Source organism: the organism of the source record quoted next, unplaced genomic scaffold (assembly GCF_019419815.1).
Source record: "Pyrus x bretschneideri cultivar Hongxiangsu unplaced genomic scaffold, Pyrus_bretschneideri_v1 Contig31, whole genome shotgun sequence".
Lineage (NCBI taxonomy): Eukaryota > Viridiplantae > Streptophyta > Magnoliopsida > Rosales > Rosaceae > Pyrus > Pyrus x bretschneideri.
In genome coordinates this window covers 1384106-1409319 of record NW_025999624.1, presented here as the reverse complement: position 1 = coordinate 1409319, position 25214 = coordinate 1384106, and the positions used below count along the sequence as shown (strand labels likewise).

The window sequence follows — 25214 nt, the reverse complement described above, 5'->3', positions numbered from 1 at the left end:
ATTTGTAGGAATTTGTACAAATCGGTTTGTAATTCTTATTACTTCTTAATCTCTTTTAGTTAGTTGATTCCCTCTAGTGCTAGACTAGAGTTTCTTTAACTATTGGTAAGGAGACATAACTAAAAGAGGGTTTTGACATGAGATTCAAGATTAAATGGGTCCAACGCCCTAATAAGCAATGAATGATTGTCTTTCATTTCTAATGGCTCAATGAAAATGTTTTAATTGGATTGAAAAACACGTAATTAAAATGACACAACCTCCCCGAGATCTTATTCAACAATGTTGGCTCGTTGTTGCAATAACCAAATAAGTCCATGGTCATCCAAGAGCCTAAGATAACTATAAAGTCCAATTTCAGAGGATTGCAAAAACCATAGTAGTAGTAGTTACTTCCAATATTTGAAAAATTCATTTTTTTTTTTTTTGATATTGATTTGTTTTTCTCAAAACAAATAGTGGGAGTATCATACGCTACTAAACTATGATGATTTCAATTAGTAGTTATATATATCTCCAATATTTTGAAAAATGTTTTGATATTGATTTGTTTTATGAAAACGAATAGTGGGGATATCATATGCTACTAATTTCATTAACTTTGGACTAGTAGTTGTAATAGGACAATTTATTTGAATATGTTTAAATAAATAAAATTGATGAGACCTTAAAATCCCTCAACCAACAAAGAATATTAAGTTGATAAACGAGAGATGTTTTGAACATTTCTTCGTAGGCCTTCCACCGTGGTGGGCTCCAATCGTTTGTGACTCATGCACCGGCTTCACCCTATAATGGGGAAGTACAAAGTATGTGCTTACACCCAGGAGGAGTCCATAAACATATGATGAGGTGAGTGTAGACAACAAGTATGACCAACATGATATAATTCTGAGGTTGTGCTTGAACCTCTACATAAACTAAGCATGATGGGAATAACTTAACTAAGTGCAATGGTGCCAACATGATATAATTCTGAGGCATTCATTCTCTAGAGGCCAAACTAGATGGGTAATTACAAGAGTTGTAAATGACTAAAGTGTTATTCTCTCATCATTATTTTTGCTAACCAACATGATATAATTCTGAGGTGGGCTTGGTAATGGTGAGTCTCCCATACCCCGCTAAGAGTTCAACATAACTCTCGGATTCTATTGAGGGATATGGAATTTGCCAAAAATGGTGGGTGGTGTCATTCGGTTTAAAGACCCGAATCGTGTGACTTAATCAACAATCAAACTAATTTATTTTATTGTTTATGTATTTAGATATGGTTGGAAGCACGTTCGCGAAAATACTCGACAAACATTGCCTAGAGGGGCATAATTTCCCAACCTGGTATCATAATGTCAAGATTCTCCTAACATTGGAGAAGATTATTTACGTACTTGACAAGCCTCTTCCTGACATACCTCTTGGCCCTGAGGCCACAGAGGATGAACGTGCTAAGTATGACAAGCACGTTGAGGATGATACACAAGCCAAGTGCTATCTGTTGGCTTCCATGAATGAGGAGCTACAGAGACAGCACGAGGGCATGGACAGTGCATTTTCCATAATACTCCATCTTACGAAGTTATATGGTGAAGGGACGCGCAACCGTCGCTTTAACACTGTTTGTGAACTTGTGAAGACCAAGATGGTCAAAGGGGCTCCAATGCATCAACATGTACTGAAGATGATAGGATTCATAGAACAACTGGAGAACCTAGGTACTCCATTTGACGGGGAATTGGCCCAGGACTTTATATTGGCTTCTCTTCCTGATTCATTTTCGCAGTTCGTAATGAACTACAACATGAATAAGATGGATCATACTCTCTCTGAGTTACTAAATATGTTAGTAACTACTGAGAAGACTATGAAAGAGAACGTTGTAGGGACTGTTGCAGTAGCCTACAACAATCCATCCTCTTCCAATCCTAAGTCGTATGGCAAAGGAAAGGGGAAGGAGATAAAGTCTCCCACTCCTAAGCCGAAAGGAGGAGTGAAGAAAAAGAAAAAGGCAATGGAGCCCAAGGGGACTTGCCACCACTGTGGAAAGGAGGGGCATTGGAGGAGGAATTGCAGGTTTTACCTTGCAACTCTTAAGGACAAACCAAAAGGTATGGTTTATGTTCTTATCTTCAATTCTAAATGTTAGATCTTCTAAATATTTATATTTGATATAAAAGGCTAATCACTTGTATAATTGTATATAGGTGAAGAAGCCAAGTAGAAGAGGAACAAGCAAAGGAAAGGTGGAGAAGGGTTCGATCACCATGTTTTTGCTTACTACTTCGGAAGTTTGTTAGGCATTTAAAGATTGTCTTTAAACTCTCTTATTTTGTTAAGAACTTATTATGTGGCTTCATATGATGGATGATCACTAATATTGCCTAAATGTATGAAGGTATTTTAATTAGTCTCTAAAAGTATAGAGCTAATGTCTTTTGTATTAAACATTATGAATGTTTGAATTATCATATTAATGTAATGTGAAGAATGCCTTCTAATATATTATTTCCTTAAAGTAGTGTTATGAATTGAATATTGTCTTGTTGTATCCTAGTTGAGATACAAGATTTATATCACATTATAATGATATAAGTAATAAGAAAAATGTTTTCTATGGTTATCACTTAAACCACAATAATCAAGGTCACTCTTGATTCAATTAGTAGTTTTGAACAACTAATTGGGCATTCTTAAAATTGTTTTAAAATGTTAAGTGTGTTAGTGATTAAAACCAAGAAAGAAGTGTCTAAATCTATAAAAAGTTTAAAGATTTCAATCACTTAATAACAAGGCATCAACTTAATGAAGGTTGAAACAAATGAGCTTGAAAGGTTTTAAAGCTACTGCACAATGTCCTCTACTCGTATATTCCACGTCTATACATTTTTGAATGTATGAAATTATTTCTCATTAAAGTCATGAGAAATAGTGGGAGGTGTTAAAATGGATATAAACTTGAATATGATTGGTTTATAGTTGTCTAAATAATAATAGTATTTGACTATTATTAAGAGTTTGTAATTTTAATTGTTAAAAGACTCAAGCTCTTCAAAACGTTAAAATTCTATGTTGTGTAACATTCTAAAGAATAGTCTTTGAATGTTGATTTCGTCAACCTAGCATAAAATGGTTATATGTTGGAAGTTGTCCATCATTCTCTTTTATGAGAACAAGCTAATAACAAAGCATATGGACAAGTTGATGAAACAAAAGGGAATAGTTTCAAAATGAGTCACAACATATAGTTTAACAACAAGATAATCCAAATTCGTCACCTCATGGTTCAAATTCGTCACCTCATGGTTCAAATCATAAAATTTAATTTAAGAAAGCATTTTCCTATATGATAGAAAATCATTTTCATATCCCTTATAATGAATGTGTCATAAAATCACAAAAGGGACACATGTATGGACTTGTGAGTAGATATCCAAAAGTGAAAAACCATGGATTATCACTTTAAGATATTACTATATTCCAGGATCAGAACCAAAGCAACTGATAGAGTATTATTGCCTTTAAGAAAGGAATATCAGAGTGGGACTTTGGAAGCGTGCATTCACTTAGGTTACGAACCAAAGTGAAAATAACCCATTTTAACAAATGGAACTTCATAATGGATGAAGTACTAATCATATGAATGTATTGCTAGTATCGTACTACAATGGTCTCAAAGTTGGAGCAAAGTTTGTATAAAGTATACAAACAAAATATATGTCAATATATTGTTTTAGAAACTGCTTCAAAAGGTGTTTTGAAAGGAAGGGGTTCTTTTAGAACCAATGATTGAATCCAAACCATAAGGTCGTTAGTAGGATACTACGACATAATGGGGCGATAGCTCAAGCCATGGAATCAAGGTCTCATCAAAGTATTCGAACACAAGAAAGAGACATCATCAAAATGTTTTAGAAACATTTGATAAGTAAATCCCTTTTAAATTAAAAGGTGATTAATACATAACCAAGTTAACCTACGAGCATAAGCTCACTCAACTAGCATGTATAAGATACACTAGTGATTGACTTTAGTGCAAGTGGGAGATTGTTGGAAATATGCCCTGAAAGTCAATCTTTGGAAGAAACCTTTCAGGACAATGAATTGATGTATATATGACTCTTATACATCGGAAGGCAAAGATACTAATTAGGACTATCTCAATGAACAAAATATGTCCTAAATAGTGAATCCATGGACAATGGATCGATGGAAGAAGTAACCTAATGATGTTAGATTACAGAGACCTTCTTCTCATAACCATCATGTCCAAAAAGGTTCCTGGTCATAAGGATTGTCGGAGGGATACTGACAATCCATAGACCGGTACATACTATGTCCACTTCAATTGGAAGGATGGAAAGTCTCATCCCATTCGTGTAGCGACACTAAGACAAGCATGTAGGTGCTCATTAAGGGAATTGATAGGAGCATATTCATGCGACTTAATTAGCTTGTTCTCGTGCATTTATGTTGTGTTTACTTAGTTATTTTAGTGTTTAAGGCCATTTTTGTGTATTTTCAGATTATAAGGCCAAAGTGTGCAAGAAGATGCAAATTGGAGCCTTTTGGAGCAAAAGAGGAATGAATGAGTTGAAGACGTGAAGAAACGACGAATTCCTATGCCAACGATGAATTCTTACCAAAACGAGGAATCCTACTCAAACAAGGTTTCCTATTTTAGGAAAGTTAACCCTAAGTTTCCCGTTTTGGTAACCTTTCCTAATCTTAAACATCCGTATTTTCTTGCCACTTTGAATTCCTTGTAGGCGCTTTAGGACACAAAACCAAGGCCCTAGCCACACCCTTTAATCTTTCCCTCTTTAATTTCTGATTTTATTTCCTAATTCTAGAAGCCTTTGAATTTATTTTCGTTAATAAAAATAAGCTAGGAACCAAACATATTTAAAACCCTAGGTTTTACATCTTTAGCTGTCACAATCCCATCCATTTATTTGATAAAACAATCTCAGCCATTAATCACTTTTTCCCATAATTCCCAAGCCGTGATTCATGCATGTTTTCCATTCAGCCATTATCCCCTGATTCTCTCAAAAGAAGCCGCACCTTCACACCATTCATTCACCAAAAACCATAACCTAATTAACCCTAAACACGGCAGCCACATTTTTTTACAACCTAATTCTATCCATTCTCCACCCTAATTTTCATTCTAAGCGGTGCTCCCATAAAAAAACAAAAACCAGCCGCATATATTTCCCCAAAACACATTCCAGCGCGGCCACCATTCCTTTGTCTTTTAGCCGCATAAATCATTCCAGCAGCCCTCCAAAAACCGAGCCATTATCCCATAATTCCCCATCACAGCCGCAAGACCATTCCACAGAATTCCCACTCACAGCCGCAAGACCATTACCACATCATTCATCCATCCAGCAGCCACATTCACATATTTTTCCTCTCCATTTGCCGAGCCATCTTCACACCATATTATCCCATTTTTATCAACAGCCGCAAATCCAAAACCACAGATTTTCTTCTCTGCCGTGCCTCCCTTCAGCCATTCCAGCCATATTCCACACACTTCCCACCATTGCCGCAACACCAATCCTCCCTAAATCCGTCCCCAACCCAAAACAACTTCCAGAAATTCCCAAAAACCTCACTGTCGCAGCAAGGAGAAGAGGAAAGAGGACTTAGACGCGCAGAAATTCAAGTGGATTCGTTGGGCGTTTTAGGTGTAATCAATCCTTTGTTCTTTATGTTTAAATTCAATTGTATTTCTCTTTTTGCGAACATGAGAGGCTAAATCCCCCTAGTTAGCTAGGGGGTGATTCGAAACCATGTTTATGCTTGCAATATGAATTGATTACTTTTGGTTGGAATTTCATAAGTTGTGGATTCAATTCGTTCATCTATTTGATTGATAGCTTATTTGTGTATGTTGATTGAGAGTGCACGCTTAGTTTTCATGCATGAATATGATGCTAGATTATGAGGGAGTTTCACCTAATAGTTACAATCTTATAATCACAAGTAGTGAAGGTCGCTTGAAAACGATCGCGTTGAATGTATTCTTAGCATAAGTTTCATGCAATTCATAGTAACGAATGCTTCGTCAATGCTTATGTTTTTCATAGAACTTAATGATTCTTGCTTGTATCTCTATTATGCAATTCATGTAGGGAACTTGTAGGGAATGTTTTGGGTTGTCGTATGCAATCATCCAACTTAATAACTTGTGGAAAAACTGAGGGTTAATTAGTGCAATTCACGGTTAATTTGGGGCGTTGAGTTTCATAATTTATCGAAAGACCAACTGAAAATCATTTTGTATGCAAGTGTAACATGTGTGGAGAAGAACCTTCTAGCTAGCATTCATTCCATATTTCATTACATTCATATTTAAATTCTGCCGTTAAATTACAATTTGTGCATTTAATTTATTGTCGTCAAAACCTCAATCCCCCTTTACCTTAGTGTCCAATTTAGTTAAAAAGTGTCTTAATTTGTGTTTATAAGTGTTTTGTATTCTTTGAGTCTTTTGATTTGTTTGAGTGTTTTTATTGTTAGTTTTGCATTCTTTGAGTCTAGTTTAGTGTTTCAAACTTTATTTTACGTTTTTGAGTCAGTTTCCAAGTGATTTTGCAATCCCTCCTAATCCCCGGTTAAGAACGATCCCTACTTATTCATATACTACAATTGTCACAAGAGGGTTTTAATTTGTGTGCTTACTTAGTTCGCATCAAATTTTTGGCGCCGTTGCCGGGGATTAGCAACTTTGCTAATCCCTTGGATTGTTTAATTTTTGTTTATTTATTTATTTTGTTGAAGTTTCTGATTTTGTTTTGTTTTCCTTGTTTTAGGTACTAGTGCATGACTCGGAGTTCTCAACCAATTCGTGAGCGTATCTCGGACTTTGACAGTGACTTTGAGAGGACTTTGAGACGAAGGAAGAAGCATCACGAATCAAATCCGCCAAGCCCGGAACCTGAGCTTGACGAACAAGGCCTAGAAGAGGAAGAAGAGGCCACGGCAGGGATCTTTGAGGAGCCACAAGACATGGCCGTAGACAACCGGACACTTAAGGAGCTTTCCGCTTCGGGATTGGCTAATGCAGCACCCTTGTGCATCCAATATCCCCCACCGGCCGAAGGGAAGACCGAGGAGTTTGAGTTGAAGTCAAGCTTGCTCCATCATATTCCGAAGTACCATGGGTTGTCCATGGAGGATCCGAACAAGCACCTAAAGGAATTTGAGGTGGTGTGCTCAAGTATGACTCCCGTCAACGTTGACGGAAGTATATTGAAGATGAAGGCTTTTCCATTTTCTTTGATGGACAAAGGCAAGGATTGGTTGTACGATTTAGCTCCCAGAACCGTCACATCGTGGGAGAGCATGAAGAGGGCCTTTCTGGAGAAGTTTTTCCCAACTTCTCGAATCATCCTTTTACGAAAAAGGATAAGTGGTATACAGCAAGAAGATGGTGAGTCTTTTCCTACGTATTACGAACGTTTTAAATCTCTTGTTGCTTCTTGTCCACAGCACCAGATGAAGGAGGAGTTGCTTCTGCAATACTTCTACGAGGGGCTCCTGCCAATTGAACGACAAATGCTTGACGCATCGGCGGGTGGAGCATTGGTGGACAAGACACCCATGGCGGCTAAGGTCTTGATCGCGAACTGAGCGTTGAACGCTCAACAATATGAGGGAGTAGGCCAAAGAGGACCCCCACGGCAGCAAGTGCATGAGGTAAGTTCCACCCCCGATATTCATTCCCAGTTAGCTAATCTTACGTCCATTGTGTCTCAGATGGCCGAAGGCATGAGGATGCAAGGACCGGTTGTATGCGGGGTGTGTTCGATCCAAGGACATGCTTCTGATAAGTGCCCGCAACTCATAGAAAATGGTGGTTGGGAAAGCGCCAACGCGATTGGATTTCAGGGTCAAAACCAACCGAGGAACGACCCATATTCTAACACTTACAATCCGGGTTGGAGAGACCACCCAAACTTCAGATGGAGAGAGCCCCAACAACCACCACAACAAGGGGGATTTAGGCAACAACCTCCGGGCTTCTTCACCAAGTCATTCGTCCCCACACAAGCACCTCCACAACCTGCCCAAACAAGTTCAGGTAACACGTTAGATAATGATACACTTCTTAAGTTACTAACGAATTTGTCTCAGGGGCAAGAAAATCAAGCCAAAGCGATGCAGAATCAAGGAAAGAGGGTGGATCAATTGGAAAAACAAATTGGCCAGATTGCGGAGTTTGTAGGGCAATTCCGAGACCAAGGCAAGCTCCCTAGCTCGACCATTCCAAACCCGAAGGGAGGCTTTGAAACCGCCAACGCAATTACCTTGAGAAGTGGCAAGGAAGTTGGAACCACCCCACAACCACCAAAATCAATCGAAGAAGAGAATGAAAAACTGCAACATGAAGAGGAGGAAGTAAGCAAGCCCACGGCAAGGGTACAAACACCCTTGCCGCAACTACCTAGGGACATTAATGCACCCAACTCATCCCATTCGGCCACCAAAGGTAATTTGGGTTCAAAATTGATTAATTCTAACTTTGTTCCACCCGATGTTCCTTTTCCTAGCAGATTTATGCAAACAAAGAAGGAAGAGCAGGAAAAAGACATTCTGGAGACGTTTCGGAAAGTCCAAGTAAACATTCCTTTACTTGATGCCATTAAGCAAGTGCCCAGGTATGCAAAGTTTTTAAAAGAGTTATGCACAACTAGGAAAAGAATTGCAAACAAAGAAGTTGTGAAAGTGAGTGAAAATGTATCAGCGGTTTTGCAACGAAAGTTGCCCCCAAAGTGTAAGGATCCAGGGAGCTTTACTATCCCATGCACAATTGGAAACACGAGATTTAAACAATGCATGTTAGATTTAGGTGCTTCTATTAATGTCATGCCATATTCCATTTATGCATCGATGAACCTTGGTGAGTTAAAACAAGATGGCGTTATAATTCAACTGGCCGATCGTTCTAATGTTTATCCCAAAGGAGTCCTTGAGGATGTTTTAGTGCAGGTCAATCATCTCATCTTCCCTGCAGATTTTTATGTCTTAGAAATGGAGGATTCGAGCCATGCTCCATCATTGCCACTCTTGCTAGGCCGTCCGTTCATGAAAACGGCTCAAACGAAGATTGATGTGGCCAAGGGAGCACTAACAATGGAGTTTGATGGGTATAAAGACAAAGGGCCGAAAGGATCCACACTTACCACGAAGGATGTATTGAGAACTACCGTTGGAGAAGAACTTGGAGTGATTGCCCTACAGCCACCAAATATGGCCGAAACTTCAAATAGAAACATTGTTGATAGGGCTGCCACTTTTGAGCCCTCACCACACTATTTTTGTAAGTCTTCAATTCCAATCTCAATTCCTATTTCCACTAATAGGTTGTTACCTTCGTTGATGCAGGAGCCCAATCGATATAAAGGTGGTGGGAGCAGTTACATGGAGTGTCGGAATCGAAACACCACCATCAGGGAGGATCACTATCCCCTCCCATTCATTGAGCCATACTACGAGAAATTTCAAGGAGTATACTGTGGAGGACATAACCCTCCATTCCGTGAGCCAGAGTGAAGAGTGAAAGAAAGTTTCGTCCGGCTGGAAGACGTTAAAGCAAGCGCTTCTTGGGAGGCAACCCATGTAATCAACAAAGGAAGAACTTGGGAATCGCTCCACACTCAGATTTGCGTCCCTAAACCCTTTCCTTTGTTGCTTACTTTATGTTATTTGTAATGTTTTTTTTTAATTGTGTTTAAAACATTGAGGACAATGTTTAGTTTAAGTGTGGGGGGGTAACATTCTGTTTTGAGATATTTGTGCATGAAATTCGTAGGGTATTACCACCTAACATGTCTAAACTTGTTCTTTGCTGTTTTTAAGTGTTTTAAAGCTATTTTAGAGTGTTTTAGAGTGTGTTGACTTAAAAATCCGAAAATACCATAAAAATTTGAAAAATTGTTTTTAAAAACCCAAAAAGAGTTGTTTTTGTGTGTTTGTTTGTGTCGTAGGTCACTTTCCAACACAATGATGAGGATTTGGTTTTTAATTGCATGATGGTTAAAGAAAGTTACAAACATGGTTGGACGTTTGATATACTCTTTGGTTTATGCTTAGTTGTAGTTATAGTTTACGAATTCACATGTAATCACAAATGATAAAAATCAGTTTTTGTAACATGCTTGAAGGAAGGAACTTAAACAAACGCTACATCCCTGTGAGACTTGAGCCTAAACGTTATTTGGAGAGTTATAATCTGTTCATTAATGTTTTCTAAGTCGTTGCATGATCTCATTATTCATTGCTTGGTTACTACTTAGAAGGCGTTTCATCACTTAGTTCCAAATGCTAGAACTCATGCCCATTTCATTCAAAGCATGTCATTGATTTGCATAACACATATTCAAGATGAAGTTGTGTAGTGAACACCATAGCCAAATTGCCATATTTCCCTTTTCATTTGTTTTGTAGGACTTAACCCCGTTGAGCCTTGTGTAGCCTATGTTCTTTGTTAACCCACATTATCCTCACCTAGCCTAGATTAGGACCATCCGTACCCTTGTTCTTGAAGCATAGTAAGCAATGAATTCCTTTTGATTAATGTGTTGCAGGAAATAAGTGTGGGGGAAGAATGATGGATGTGAGTTTATGTGCCATAGGCACGGTTAGAAAAGAAAAAAAAAAAAAAAAAAAAAAAAAAAAAAAAAGATTTGAAAAGTATTGGTTGTTGAAGTAAGGGCCCAGAACAATGAATTAGGCCCTAAGAGTTGTTTGAATCTTCCCTATTTGTTTAAAAGTTGATTTCTGCATTCTAAGGGAATTCTAGGTCTTAATTTCATTACTTTACTTGCTATTGCTTAAAGAACTTTTGTTTATCCCTACCTTTCCTTGTTAGCCAATACCCCAAGCCCCGTTACAACCCTTGACTTCTATCTTGAGTGGTGTGCATTTCAATTGTGGAGTTTGAATTTGGTATGAGCATATGGTGTCACTGGTTCTCGCATCTAAGTAGTAGCATTCCATTCATGAGATCATATCCAAACACGTTTAATTACTCTAGAAATTGCTTTCTTTGTTATAACATATGTGAGTACTAGTCTTTCATGTTGCATCAATCTGCTCACATATAACTAGTGTAGGGTGTGTAGTCAGAAAATCTGAGTGAAAATTGAGTGCATAACTAGTGAGGAATTGAGGGAATTCTCTAAGGTATGTTACTACATTCAAAATGTGTTTTAATTGATTAAATGCGAACTAGTGAATGGTGACTATGATTAAGTATGTGCTTAAGGGGAAGTAAGACTAAAAGCTATGTGAGTAATGATTTTTGACATGTCATGTTTCATTGGAAATCCCTGAGGCAAACGTTGGAAGGTTTAGGTTATGTTTGGTTTGTTTTGTTTCGTCTTGTTTACTTTAGTTGTTTGTTTTGCTCGAGGACTAGCAAAAGTTAAGTGTGGGGGAATTTGATAGGAGCATATTCATGCGACTTAATTAGCTTGTTCTCGTGCATTTATGTTGTGTTTACTTAGTTATTTTAGTGTTTAAGGCCATTTTTGTGTATTTTCAGATTATAAGGCCAAAGTGTGCAAGAAGATGCAAATTGGAGCCTTTTGGAGCAAAAGAGGAATGAATGAGTTGAAGACGTGAAGAAACGACGAATTCCTATGCCAACGATGAATTCTTACCAAAACGAGGAATCCTACTCAAACAAGGTTTCCTATTTTAGGAAAGTTAACCCTAAGTTTCCCGTTTTGGTAACCTTTCCTAATCTTAAACATCCGTATTTTCTTGCCACTTTGAATTCCTTGTAGGCGCTTTAGGACACAAAACCAAGGCCCTAGCCACACCCTTTAATCTTTCCCTCTTTAATTTCTGATTTTATTTCCTAATTCTAGAAGCCTTTGAATTTATTTTCGTTAATAAAAATAAGCTAGGAACCAAACATATTTAAAACCCTAGGTTTTACATCTTTAGCTGTCACAATCCCATCCATTTATTTGATAAAACAATCTCAGCCATTAATCACTTTTTCCCATAATTCCCAAGCCGTGATTCATGCATGTTTTCCATTCAGCCATTATCCCCTGATTCTCTCAAAAGAAGCCGCACCTTCACACCATTCATTCACCAAAAACCATAACCTAATTAACCCTAAACACGGCAGCCACATTTTTTTACAACCTAATTCTATCCATTCTCCACCCTAATTTTCATTCTAAGCGGTGCTCCCATAAAAAAACAAAAACCAGCCGCATATATTTCCCCAAAACACATTCCAGCGCGGCCACCATTCCTTTGTCTTTTAGCCGCATAAATCATTCCAGCAGCCCTCCAAAAACCGAGCCATTATCCCATAATTCCCCATCACAGCCGCAAGACCATTCCACAGAATTCCCACTCACAGCCGCAAGACCATTACCACATCATTCATCCATCCAGCAGCCACATTCACATATTTTTCCTCTCCATTTGCCGAGCCATCTTCACACCATATTATCCCATTTTTATCAACAGCCGCAAATCCAAAACCACAGATTTTCTTCTCTGCCGTGCCTCCCTTCAGCCATTCCAGCCATATTCCACACACTTCCCACCATTGCCGCAACACCAATCCTCCCTAAATCCGTCCCCAACCCAAAACAACATCCAGAAATTCCCAAAAACCTCACTGTCGCAGCAAGGAGAAGAGGAAAGAGGACTTAGACGCGCAGAAATTCAAGTGGATTTGTTGGGCGTTTTAGGTGTAATCAATCCTTTGTTCTTTATGTTTAAATTCAATTGTATTTCTCTTTTTGCGAACATGAGAGGCTAAATCCCCCTAGTTAGCTAGGGGGTGATTCGAAACCATGTTTATGCTTGCAATATGAATTGATTACTTTTGGTTGGAATTTCATAAGTTGTGGATTCAATTCGTTCATCTATTTGATTGATAGCTTATTTGTGTATGTTGATTGAGAGTGCACGCTTAGTTTTCATGCATGAATATGATGCTAGATTATGAGGGAGTTTCACCTAATAGTTACAATCTTATAATCACAAGTAGTGAAGGTCGCTTGAAAACGATCGCGTTGAATGTATTCTTAGCATAAGTTTCATGCAATTCATAGTAACGAATGCTTCGTCAATGCTTATGTTTTTCATAGAACTTAATGATTCTTGCTTGTATCTCTATTATGCAATTCATGTAGGGAACTTGTAGGGAATGTTTTGGGTTGTCGTATGCAATCATCCAACTTAATAACTTGTGGAAAAACTGAGGGTTAATTAGTGCAATTCACGGTTAATTTGGGGCGTTGAGTTTCATAATTTATCGAAAGACCAACTGAAAATCATTTTGTATGCAAGTGTAACATGTGTGGAGAAGAACCTTCTAGCTAGCATTCATTCCATATTTCATTACATTCATATTTAAATTCTGCCGTTAAATTACAATTTGTGCATTTAATTTATTGTCGTCAAAACCTCAATCCCCCTTTACCTTAGTGTCCAATTTAGTTAAAAAGTGTCTTAATTTGTGTTTATAAGTGTTTTGTATTCTTTGAGTCTTTTGATTTGTTTGAGTGTTTTTATTGTTAGTTTTGCATTCTTTGAGTCTAGTTTAGTGTTTCAAACTTTATTTTACGTTTTTGAGTCAGTTTCCAAGTGATTTTGCAATCCCTCCTAATCCCCGGTTAAGAACGATCCCTACTTATTCATATACTACAATTGTCACAAGAGGGTTTTAATTTGTGTGCTTACTTAGTTCGCATCAGGAATGAGTTCACTGAACACAATCGAACGAGAGTACTTGCATGGAGGTCTACTCACATGTCAAGCAAGTAACTCTAATGGTTGGAATAATGTAAGTAATCCTTTGACCTGAGGCATCGTCGTTGTCTTGTGGTTAAGTACTTAATCTTTGATTATGTTAAAGTCATTCCGTTCGCGAGTGTCCAAGGCATCGTTGGGGTTAAGCCACTTAGCCATGAAGGCAAGTGAATGCGCAACAAGGAATCTCTAATCCTCGATAAGAGAGGATGAATACTCTAAGATATGATTCGGGAATCTTCGGCCGAAGTATCGAGCGTAATAAAGGAAAGCGTTCCTATACGTCTCAAATGAATCGTATAAGAAGGAATAATCACATTAGGGGTTTGACATTATAAATCCATACCCTAGTAATGTGATTGAGAGTATTGTTTTAGAGAAGGATCGAATTACATTGTAATTCCAACTGAATAGGTTCTCCGAATAACTTCTACATTAGCTTGGGTAGCCATGATATATGGTTAGATGTCACTCATGGCTTGTGAGTTCTTCTAGATGATTAAATGTAGTCATCAAAAGGAAGGTGAATTAAAAGTAAGTTTTAATTCACTAAGTGATTGGATAATCAATTGGATTGGTGCCAATCACCTCACTGCCTTGCTAATTAGAACCTAAAATATTGTTCACCAATACACTCTTGTAGTGAGTGAAGCAAGATTTGTGAAAAAACAAGTTCATTTGAGCAACATCAACAACATGCAATTAACAATTAAAAGGCGGAATCATGTTTATATGCACTCAAAAACAAAACTTAACCCATGAACTTCAAAGCCTAGTAGATAGGTGAACCAAGACTCAACTCAAAACAAAGTGAGTTGAGAAATCAATACCTTTGTAGATTCCTCTTTGCATAAGCAAAGGCTAATCACCCAAAGAGAGGGCCTTCATTCCTTGCATCTTAGATCCATGGATTTGGATGGATGAAAAAGGTTTCTCCAAGTTCCCAAAATTGAGAACCTCTAATGATTCATCACCAAGGCATAATGAAGAAGAAATGAGTGACCTTGGAGGAGTTTGATTGCTAGATGATCCCTCCAAGGTGGCCGAAAATTTTAGAGAGAAAGGAGAGCTTGTGTTCTCATCCTTTCCCCAAAAAATTACCACACATAAATTTTAGGCTATAAAGTCATTTATATAGTCCCTTCAAATAAGTGACCTAATGGACCAAAAGCCCTATTCTTCTAACATGGCCGGCCTATAGGGTTTATTGGGCTTTCAAGCCCTTTGTTTATTCAAGTTGTCATACAACTTGAGTTAATGGGCTTGACATTCAAATCCCATTGGGCCTTGCGGCCCAAAACTAACCCGAGGTCTTTAACGAACTTATTCGTTTGATTAATCAACATATTAATTAATCCTAGCCTTAGATAAATAATTAAACCATTTAATTATTCTTACTCATCTCCGTTGTTTCTTCAAACTCTACCTTACTCGGTGAACGATCCATTAGGTTCCTTTTAGCGAGGCAGTGGGCGATTAAAAACTCTTTCTAATCGATTGTGAATTGAAACTTACTTTCAATTCTCCCGTTAGTGATTATACACGTTTAGGGCTTCCACAAACCATGGTTGACGCCTAGCAGCATGTCATGGTTACCCAAGCTAATCAGATGAGGTGGAGAACCTATTCAGTTTTAGGATTACAAATGCAATACGGTCTTTCTCTAATACAATACTCTTGACCACATTGTTTGGTTTGATAGTTTATTCATGTCTTCTATCCAATGTGAATCTTGTACTTATATGATTACCTTGAATGTGATCTGGAACGCATTCCAACATCTCATTCATACTTTGGCCAGAGATTCTAAATCATATCATAGAGTATTCTCCCTCAAACAGTTTGAAGGTTAGAGATCCCTTGTTGCGCATTCACTTGCCTCCATGGCTAAGTGGCTTAACCCCGACGATGCCGTGGACACCCTGATAGAGTGACTTTTGACATAATCAAAGATCAAGTACCTAACCACAAGACAGCTGTGATGCCTCAGGTCAAAGGACTACTTTGCATTATCCCAACCATGAGTTCTCATGTGACATGAATATGAGAACTCCTCGTTGATCGTGTTCAGTGAACTCATTCTCTATTGAGCACCTACATGCTTGTCTTGGTGTCATTCACACCAATGACTCGAGACTAGTCACTCTCCCTGAGAGAAGACACAGCACGTACTGATCTTAACGGACTGTCAATGCCCAATTGGCAATCCTATGATCAGGAACGTTTAGGATGTGTCTACGAAAGAATGGTCTCATGAATCTAACTTCTTTAGATCGCATTCTCCCAATCACATATTCCTTGGACTTATCGTTTAAGCATATAACATTTATATGAGACGGCTCAAACAATAATGTTTGCCCTTAATATTAAACTAGATTAGTTTAACATGTGAAATGTCCATAAAGTATCATCATATGATTGGTTTTAGGGCACATTTCCAACAATCTCCCACTTGCACTAGAGCCAATCAGCTTAGTCGTCAGTGATGATACCTCTTCTGTAGTCATTTCATAAATGGCTGATTAGTAGGCCTAGACAATGGATATCTATATGTTATCCATAGAAGCAACCTTGAGAATAACGACGTCACCATTATACATGATTCTCAATCATGTGGTTCAGTCTCTCATTTGAGTTCGGACCTTGATGAGACCTTGATTCCTTGGCTTGAGCTATCGCCCCATTAGTGTCATACACTTTCTGGTTGAAACCGAATGGAGAGTTCATAAATGAACTTTCCCATCCAAACAACAATGTTGTAAGCTTCTATATGGCAATATATTTTGCATACATGATGAAACACATTAAAGTCATTACTTTTAACGTTTCCACCCAAATATCTCTTTAGTCATAATAAAGAGATATCTCATTATCACTTCATTCATAATGAAGAGATATTCTATGATGGATTAGATTCATAATCTAATACATTTACGCTTCCATTACGTTACTCTAATTCTTCCTCATTCTTGAGGAATCCATCCTTAGTATTTCTTAAATACCTAAGGATTCACTTGACAGTTACCATGGTTCTGATCCTGGGCTTGCACTGATATCATTTTGTACCGTTCTAGGTACAACTTATATCAATGTTTTCATACAATACGAAATACATAAATCACCTTTTTGCGTATGCATAAAGGATTCTATTTACGCATTATTTCTTTGGGAGTCAAAGGGTACATTCCCTTTGAGAAGAACAACTTCCTAGTCTCACTAGAATTGTCATTCTAATTGAAGTTTATCATCATATGAGAAACTTCCTAGCATCTCTTGTCTATTTTAGGGATTGATATAATCCAATTATATCTTGAAATCTATCATTATAGATTTCCATCCCATGTATATAGACTATGTCTCCCATATACATTCTATCATTATAGAATGTTTAAAGTCATAACTTTAACGATGAAGAATTCCTTTCATTTTCAAAATTAATATATATCATGTATATATATATATATATATTCAAATTTAGGAATATGATTAACTCCCACTAATCTTTTGTAAACCTAGTAAACAAAAGATTCATTTACATCTTTATTAGAAATCAAACGATTTGATCCTTTTTCTCATAAGATGCTTATAGCTCCCACTAACTTGCTGAGATTCATGATGGATGGATCTCTACAACTTATATGTCTTGTGATTCTTAGTTTTAGACATATATTATCAAGACTATCTTGATAATGGTTTTGGAAACCCATATTATGTCCAAACATTGAATCACCATTTAGTTGTTTCTAGCAATCTTCGAATTAATTGAAACTAAGACTATGTCAAAGACGGTTTCTTCAAAGTCAACCATTTTCTTTGAGTGTAGTCACCTTAAGCTACCGATTAGCTATTAAGGTTTCATTATTTCGATTCAAATGGTACTTTACCATTTCCTTGAGTATATGTCATATATATACACTCAGTGTAGTCATAAGGATTTTCATTCTTATTTCTTTTGAATTAAGAGGTGTAACTCTATGACATAGTCATAAAGTTCAAATCATTCAACTGAGACGATTTATAAATCCTTCTCGACTACCTTGGAGCTTGTGGTGTAGGAACTAGGTTGTTATTTTGTTGATCATATCATACAAATATTGCTTATTAGCACACAACCCCAAATCTTAACATGTTTAAGATTTGTCTTTCTTTCCAACTACATCTTATGGAGTTATGAAAATTTTGGAAGATCTTCTAATTGACAATCATATTGTTTTTAGAAGTATATATATCCTATATATGGGTAATAGATAACATCCAACAAACTAAATTTTATTCAAGTTCGTTCTTCTCCTAATGGAGAAATTCATTATCTTATGATGCTATTTTCCTTGATATCTTTCAAGGAAACTCATCTAAAGTGTTATCTTTCCTTGGATCAAATCCAAGGAGGTAAATACTTTAGACGTCTTACTCATCAACTCACATTTCTTGAATTCTTTGAAACCTTTTGCAAAGTATTCGGACTTGTGTTTATTCAAAATAAACTATAGTCCAACCGAGAGTGATCTTCGGTGAATGTCATACAACATGAGTAGTATTATGTTGTGGATTAGAGCCACTAACATCTAAGTGAATTAATCTCAACAACTTTGTGATTCTTTCTTCTTTCCAAAAGAATAAAGATTCGAACATTTCGCCTCTATACAATTTTAACAAGAAGGCATTGGATCCGGATCTAACGATCCAAAGCATCCATCTATTACCAACTCGTAATTTATGTTTTAGAGGTGTCACAACTCAGTTGGGATTAGTCACTCCCTTGCAACCTTTTGGGTTTTAAGCATCATCGTATTCTAAACAGTTAAACTACCACATCATCTCTACTATAGAGACAACCAATTAAATTACAATAATCTAATTATTGATTAATAAAGAACAATGTTTTGTCAAACAAAACATTTATCCATCTCTACTATAGTGACGGATTTAAGTTCCTTAAAATTGGAATGTAAAGACAATCTTTAGTATTTTCCAATTTCTTTGGTAGTTCATATGAGGAAGTAAGTACAATCCGCTTTCGCAGAGATCTATATTTTATTCACTTTCCGAATGTGAAGTACTTTCTCTTCTCTCATTAATCTTCTACTTTTTATTAGCACACTTTTACAACAATTGTAAAACATAGTTACTAATACGGAATCAAGCATTCAAGTAGAAGAACCAACTGTTTTGAACTATTTCAAGAACATATTACAACACCTTCGAAAGGTGTGTTCTTGACACTTGCAAGACATTTCTTGCAAATACCCCTTCCAATGTCCATCCTTTCATAAAGAAAGTTTGTTCCCTTGGAGTTATTTTGCCTTCTTCATTTGACTTCCCTTTTGACTACAATAGTCATGGTCCCTAAACTCCCACTATCTCTCTTGAAACTTATTTCAAATGTGTTATACACATCAAACGATTTGGAGAGCGTGCGGTTATTGTTCACTATATAGTTTACAATAAACTTAGTGAACCATTAGGATAGGGACACAAAGGTGAAGTCCTTGCCTAGTTTCCGTCTCGTTAAGTGGTTTAACACTTCAACACTCAATGATTCAAAATCATCATAAGTCCATATAAATGGACTATTTTTGTCAACCAACCATTATGTTCTAAACATAATAACAAACTTTCAAGAGTTGTTCAAGGCAACTCTCATTTCTTCATACAACAATTTGTAAGTGAAGAATCATGGCACATAAAGTGTCCATGCCCTTGTGCTTACTTCTCAAGTTCCTTGTTCGTGTAACAAAGAGACAAGCACTAAAGTTTGTGTTGATTAAGGGTTGTTCAAAGCAACTCTTATTTCTTCATACAACAATTTGTATTTGAAGAATTATGACATTAAAAGTGTTGTCCTTCTCATGTTAGACTTATCTAACATATTCTTTCAATGATACATTATCAATAGGAAGATTGTGAGGATGAGACTACTTAGTTACATCTACAAGCCATTAAAGACAATCTATGGGATTGTAGAACTAAGTCCGGAAATTAAAGCATTCGGCTTTTCTTTGTCAAGTTTTGGATAGCGTTTGTAAATATATTGGTAAACAAATACATAACGAATATAAATTGATTGATTTTAAGCCATTTGATTCGGGTCTTTAAATCAAATAGCACCACCCACTATTTTTGGCAAATTCCATATCCCTCATCGGAATTCGAGAGTTTTGTTGAACTCTTAGCGGGGTATGGGAGACTCACCATTACCAAGCCCACCTCACGATGATACGATATCGGTTAGCAATAATAATAATGAGAGAGTACGCTTACTCATTTGCATCTCTTGCAAGTACCCATCTTATTTGGCCTCTAGAGAATGTTGCCTCACAATGATATGATATCGGCGCCATTGCACTTAGTTAAGTTATTCCCACCATGCTTAGTTCATGAAGGGGTTCAAGAATAGCCTCACAATGATATGATATTGGCCATCCTCATTGCCTACACTCACCTCATCATATGCGTATAGACTCCTCCTGAGTGTAAGCATGCACTTTGTACTCCCCCATGATAGGGTGAAGCCGGTGTACAAGTCACAAACGATTGGAGCCTACCACGGTGGAAGGCCACGAAGAGATATTCAAAGCATCTCTCGCTTATCAACTTAATATTGATTTGGTTGAGGGTTTTTAGGTCTCATCACATATAAACATACATTTTAATCCAATTAAAACATTTTGGTCCTATTACAACTATTGGTCCATTTGATTGATTTAGTTGTATATAATACTCCCACTAAGCTTTTAAAACGGTTTTTAAAGCAAGAGTATATGATACTACTTAACATAAGGTTTGCATTCATTGATGGACTATATAGTTGCCTTAGGGCCTTAGGATGACTATGAACCTTTGATTCGATTCAACACGAGCCTAGTGTTGAATCTCGGTCTAGGGATGGTGATTGATTTTAGTTACGCGTTTAATCACATTAAGGCGTGTTGTCTTATTGGGCGTTGGACCCAACTACTCCAATTTCATGCATATCGAATAAAACAAGAAAGGAGTACTTCAAAGTAAATAAGAGCTTATGCTGTTTTACAACAATTGATCAAATCAAATTACTTTAAAGTAAAGAAGAGCTTATGCTCTTTTACAACAATTGATCATATCAAATTACAACCAAAATTTAATCTACTCATTCCCATGGTTCAAACAAATTTGAAACGGCCATTCACTTAGCTCAATTATCGTAGGCTAAGGTTCATAATCACCCTTTCTTTAATTAATGAACGCTTTAACTAATTAAACTTGAATGCAACATTTTCATTTGGTTTTTGTATCCATAGAATTGATTTAAATGGAGCTAAATGAAATGAAAATCCAATTCTCATTTAAAGAGACAAAACAATTTTGTTCTCTACCTAATTTGGGCCAAAATGCTATGACCTCAACTTTTGGGCCATTTTGCAAAACTTAAACTTTTGGGGTCACTTTGTAAAAACACAAAAGTCCACTACTTCATGTAATTACAACTAGAACCCAAAAATTTCCACAAAAGCTAAAACTTCATTAAAGGAGCAAAACAATTTGTCCTTTTAGTGATTTTGGACCTTTACGTAAAAACGTAAACTTTTGGGTCAAAGTACAAATACACAAAAGTATCAAAACTTTATGTAATTGCATAAAAGCCCCACAAGGACCCTAATTGAGTAGGGTGGCCGGCCATTGAAGGAAAGTATATAAAAAAAATTTTAAAGTTTTTGTAAGTGGGGTGTGTGAAATGGAATAAATCATTACACACCTACCCACTAAAATTTCTTTAATTTTTCAAAATAAATATCTAATATATTTAAACATAAGAAATATTTCAAAACAAAAACTTTATGAAATAAATCAAAACTTTGAATCAAAACACCAAACCTTTTGTTCTTGGCAAGAACATATCAAGAACAATGAAGAACATCCATGAAAACCCATAAGAGCTCCATGAACATTCTTCACCCAAAAACATACCAAAACCACTCAAACTTAAGGGAAATAACATACAACCATACTAGGGTACATAGGGGTTCCAAAAGTCACTTTAAAACACTTTTAACAAGTCAAACAAGAACCCAAAAATCCACCCTTTGGATTTGGCCGAATTTCCCCAAAAACATGGCACCAAATTTTAGCTCCAAAATTCATGCTCATATGAACTACATCTACAACATTTGAGATGGCAAATTTTCTAACAAAATTTACATTCAAAGAAGCAAGAATAAAGCTTGTAACAATTACAACATTCAAATCACAAACTATGAACTACAAAACCCAAAAGGATTCACGAACTACTAGACTTAGGCTCTTGATACCACTTGAAGCAAGATTTGTGAAAAACAAGTTCATTTGAGCAACATCAACAACATGCAATTAACAATTAAAAGGCGGAATCATGTTTATATGCACTCAAAAACAAAACTTAACCCATGAACTTCAAAGCCTAGTAGATAGGTGAACCAAGACTCAACTCAAAACAAAGTGAGTTGAGAAATCAATACCTTTGTAGATTCCTCTTTGCATAAGCAAAGGCTAATCACCCAAAGAGAGGGCCTTCATTCCTTGCATCTTAGATCCATGGATTTGGATGGATGAAAAAGGTTTCTCCAAGTTCCCAAAATTGAGAACCTCTAATGATTCATCACCAAGGCATAATGAAGAAGAAATGAGTGACCTTGGAGGAGTTTGATTGCTAGATGATCCCTCCAAGGTGGCCGAAAATTTTAGAGAGAAAGGAGAGCTTGTGTTCTCATCCTTTCCCCAAAAAATTACCACACATAAATTTTAGGCTATAAAGTCCTTTATATAGTCCCTTCAAATAAGTGACCTAATGGACCAAAAGCCCTATTCTTCTAACATGGCCGGCCTATAGGGTTTATTGGGCTTTCAAGCCCTTTGTTTATTCAAGTTGTCATACAACTTGAGTTAATGGGCTTGACATTCAAATCCCATTGGGCCTTGCGGCCCAATACTAACCCGAGGTCTTTAACGAACTTATTCGTTTGATTAATTAACATATTAATTAATCCTAGCCTTAGATAAATAATTAAACCATTTAATTATTCTTACTCATCTCCGTTGTTTCTTCAAACTCTACCTTACTCGGTGAACGATCCATTAGGTTCCTTTTAGCGAGGCAGTGGGCGATTAAAAACTCTTTCTAATCGATTGTGAATTGAAACTTACTTTCAATTCTCCCGTTAGTGATTATACACGTTTAGGGCTACCACAAACCATGGTTGACGCCTAGCAGCATGTCATGGTTACCCAAGCTAATCAGAAGAGTGATGCGTGAATTTATACGCGCACAAATTAAACCCTCGTTTTGTCAATTGTAGTAAGTACGTAAGTAGGGATCGTTCTGGACCGGGGATTAGGAGGGATTGTTAATCTCTTGGAAACTGACTCAAAAACGTAAAAACAATATAAAACACTAAACTACACTCAAAGAATGTGAAACTAAACGTTAAAACACCAAGACAAACCAAAAGACTCAAAATGCTTTAAAAACACAAACTAAATTGATTTCTAACTAAATTGAACATTAAAGCAAAAGGGGGATTGAGGTTTGACGAAAATTGAAATAACGAAACAAATTAATAAACTAGACAGAATGTAAACATGAAATTGATGAAATGGAATGAATGGATGCTAGCCAAGGGGTTCATCTCCACACATGTTACACTTGCATAATAAAAAGATTTCCAATTGCATTTCAATGAATTATGAAACTCATCACCCCGGGTTAATTAGGTCCGCTTAAATTAACCATCAAATCTTCCTAACGTTATTGAATTGGATGATTGCATACGACAACCCAAAACATTCCCCACAAGTCCCCTACATGATTGCATAATAGAGATACAAGCAAGAATCATTACGCTCTATGAAAATTATAAGTGTTGACGAGGCATTCGTTACTATGATTGCATGAAACTTATGCCAAGAATTTGTTTAACGCGATTGTTTATAAGCAACCTCCACTACTTGTGAATATAAGTTCATAACTATTACGTGAAACTCACTTATATTCTAGCGTCATATTCATGCATGAAAATTAAGCGTGAACTCTCAATAAACATACATAAATAGATTATCAATCAAATAGTTAAACAAATTGAATTCACAACTTATGAAACGCAATTAGAAGTAATCAAATCAAAACGCAAGCATAAACATATATTTCGAATCACCCCCTAGCTAAGGGGGGTTTAGTTCCTCATACGTACAAAACAAAGAGAATTGAAATTAAACATTGAAATCAAAGAAACGCCTAAACATTCCAACAACTCAAACTTGAATTGTATGAACGTTTAGGCCCTCTTCTCTTCCTCTTTATTGTGGCACAAGGTCTAAGGGATGTTGTTGGTGTGTTGAATGGATTGGGGAATTATGGAAGTGGATGAGGAGTGGTGGAAATGGAAGAGGATTGGTGTTTTGGATTATAAGGGAGAGATGGGAAGCCACGGCAAAGGAAAGGATGGAAGTGTTTGTGGTGTGTTGTGTATGAAATGAGATGTCTTGAATGATGGGAATGCAAGGGTATTTATAGGAGGAGTGGAGGTGTATATGGCTGTTTGTTTAAGGTGTTTGTGTGGAGGAATGATGGAAAAACAGCTAGGACAACATGTGAAAGCTGGAAATGGCATGTGTTTGCATGTGTATGTGCTGGAATTGGGGTGTGTTTGCACGGCATTGAGTGTGGGATGAGTGATTTGTGGTGCAATGATGAAGAATGCATGTGGAATGGATGCAATGATGAAGGAATAATCTGGAAATGCAAGGTGGAAAGCTGGAAAGCATGTGAAGAATGCTGGAAAGGCAAGGGAAGTGCACGGCATGGGTGTTTTGGTGCATGTGTTGGCTATTTTGTTTGTTGGTTAAAGCTTGTGTTTGCATGTGAATGTTGTTTGTGTGAAGTGTGTGTGAATGCATGTGGATTAAAGAGTGAATGGTGGCTGAAATAATGATGGAAAACAGCTAGGAGAAGTATAGAATGCATGTGAAATGTAAAGGGAAAAGCTGGAAATGGCTAGGAAGGTCACGGCATAGACTTCTTTGGTGCAGAAATGGGTGTTGTTTGCATGTGAATTGAAGTTAGGGTGAATGATGATGAATGTATGTGGATTAAAGAATGAATGGTGGTGTAATGATGAAGTGTGATGGCTGAAAATGTCAAGGGAAATGCATGTGTTTGCACGGCAAAGAGGGAATGTTGGTGTGTGTAATTGCATGTGTGTGAATGTGGGTTAAAGTGATGCATGGTGGTGTAATGATGAAGTGTGATGGCTGAAAATGTCAAGGGAAATGCATGTGTTTGCACAGCAAAGAGGGAATGTTGGTGTGTGTAATTGCATGTGTGTGAATGTGGGTTAAAGTGATGCATGGCTAGGAAATGTGAGTGAATGATGTGCATGTGTGTGAATGCATGTGGAATAAAGAAGAGT

General features: G+C 36.9%; 1 protein-coding gene across 1 annotated transcript in view; it reads left to right on the top strand.

Moving 5' to 3' along the window:
- Positions 1 to 1270: 1270 nt before the first annotated feature.
- LOC125480030 overlaps positions 1271 to 25214 on the top strand; it is a gene marked incomplete at its 3' end in the record, with an annotated part of 115300 nt that continues 91356 nt past the window's right edge. The window contains exon 1 of the mRNA XM_048590244.1: positions 1271 to 1546. Within this exon, the coding sequence (XP_048446201.1) occupies positions 1271 to 1546 (276 nt within the window). The remainder of the gene's footprint in view (positions 1547 to 25214) is intronic.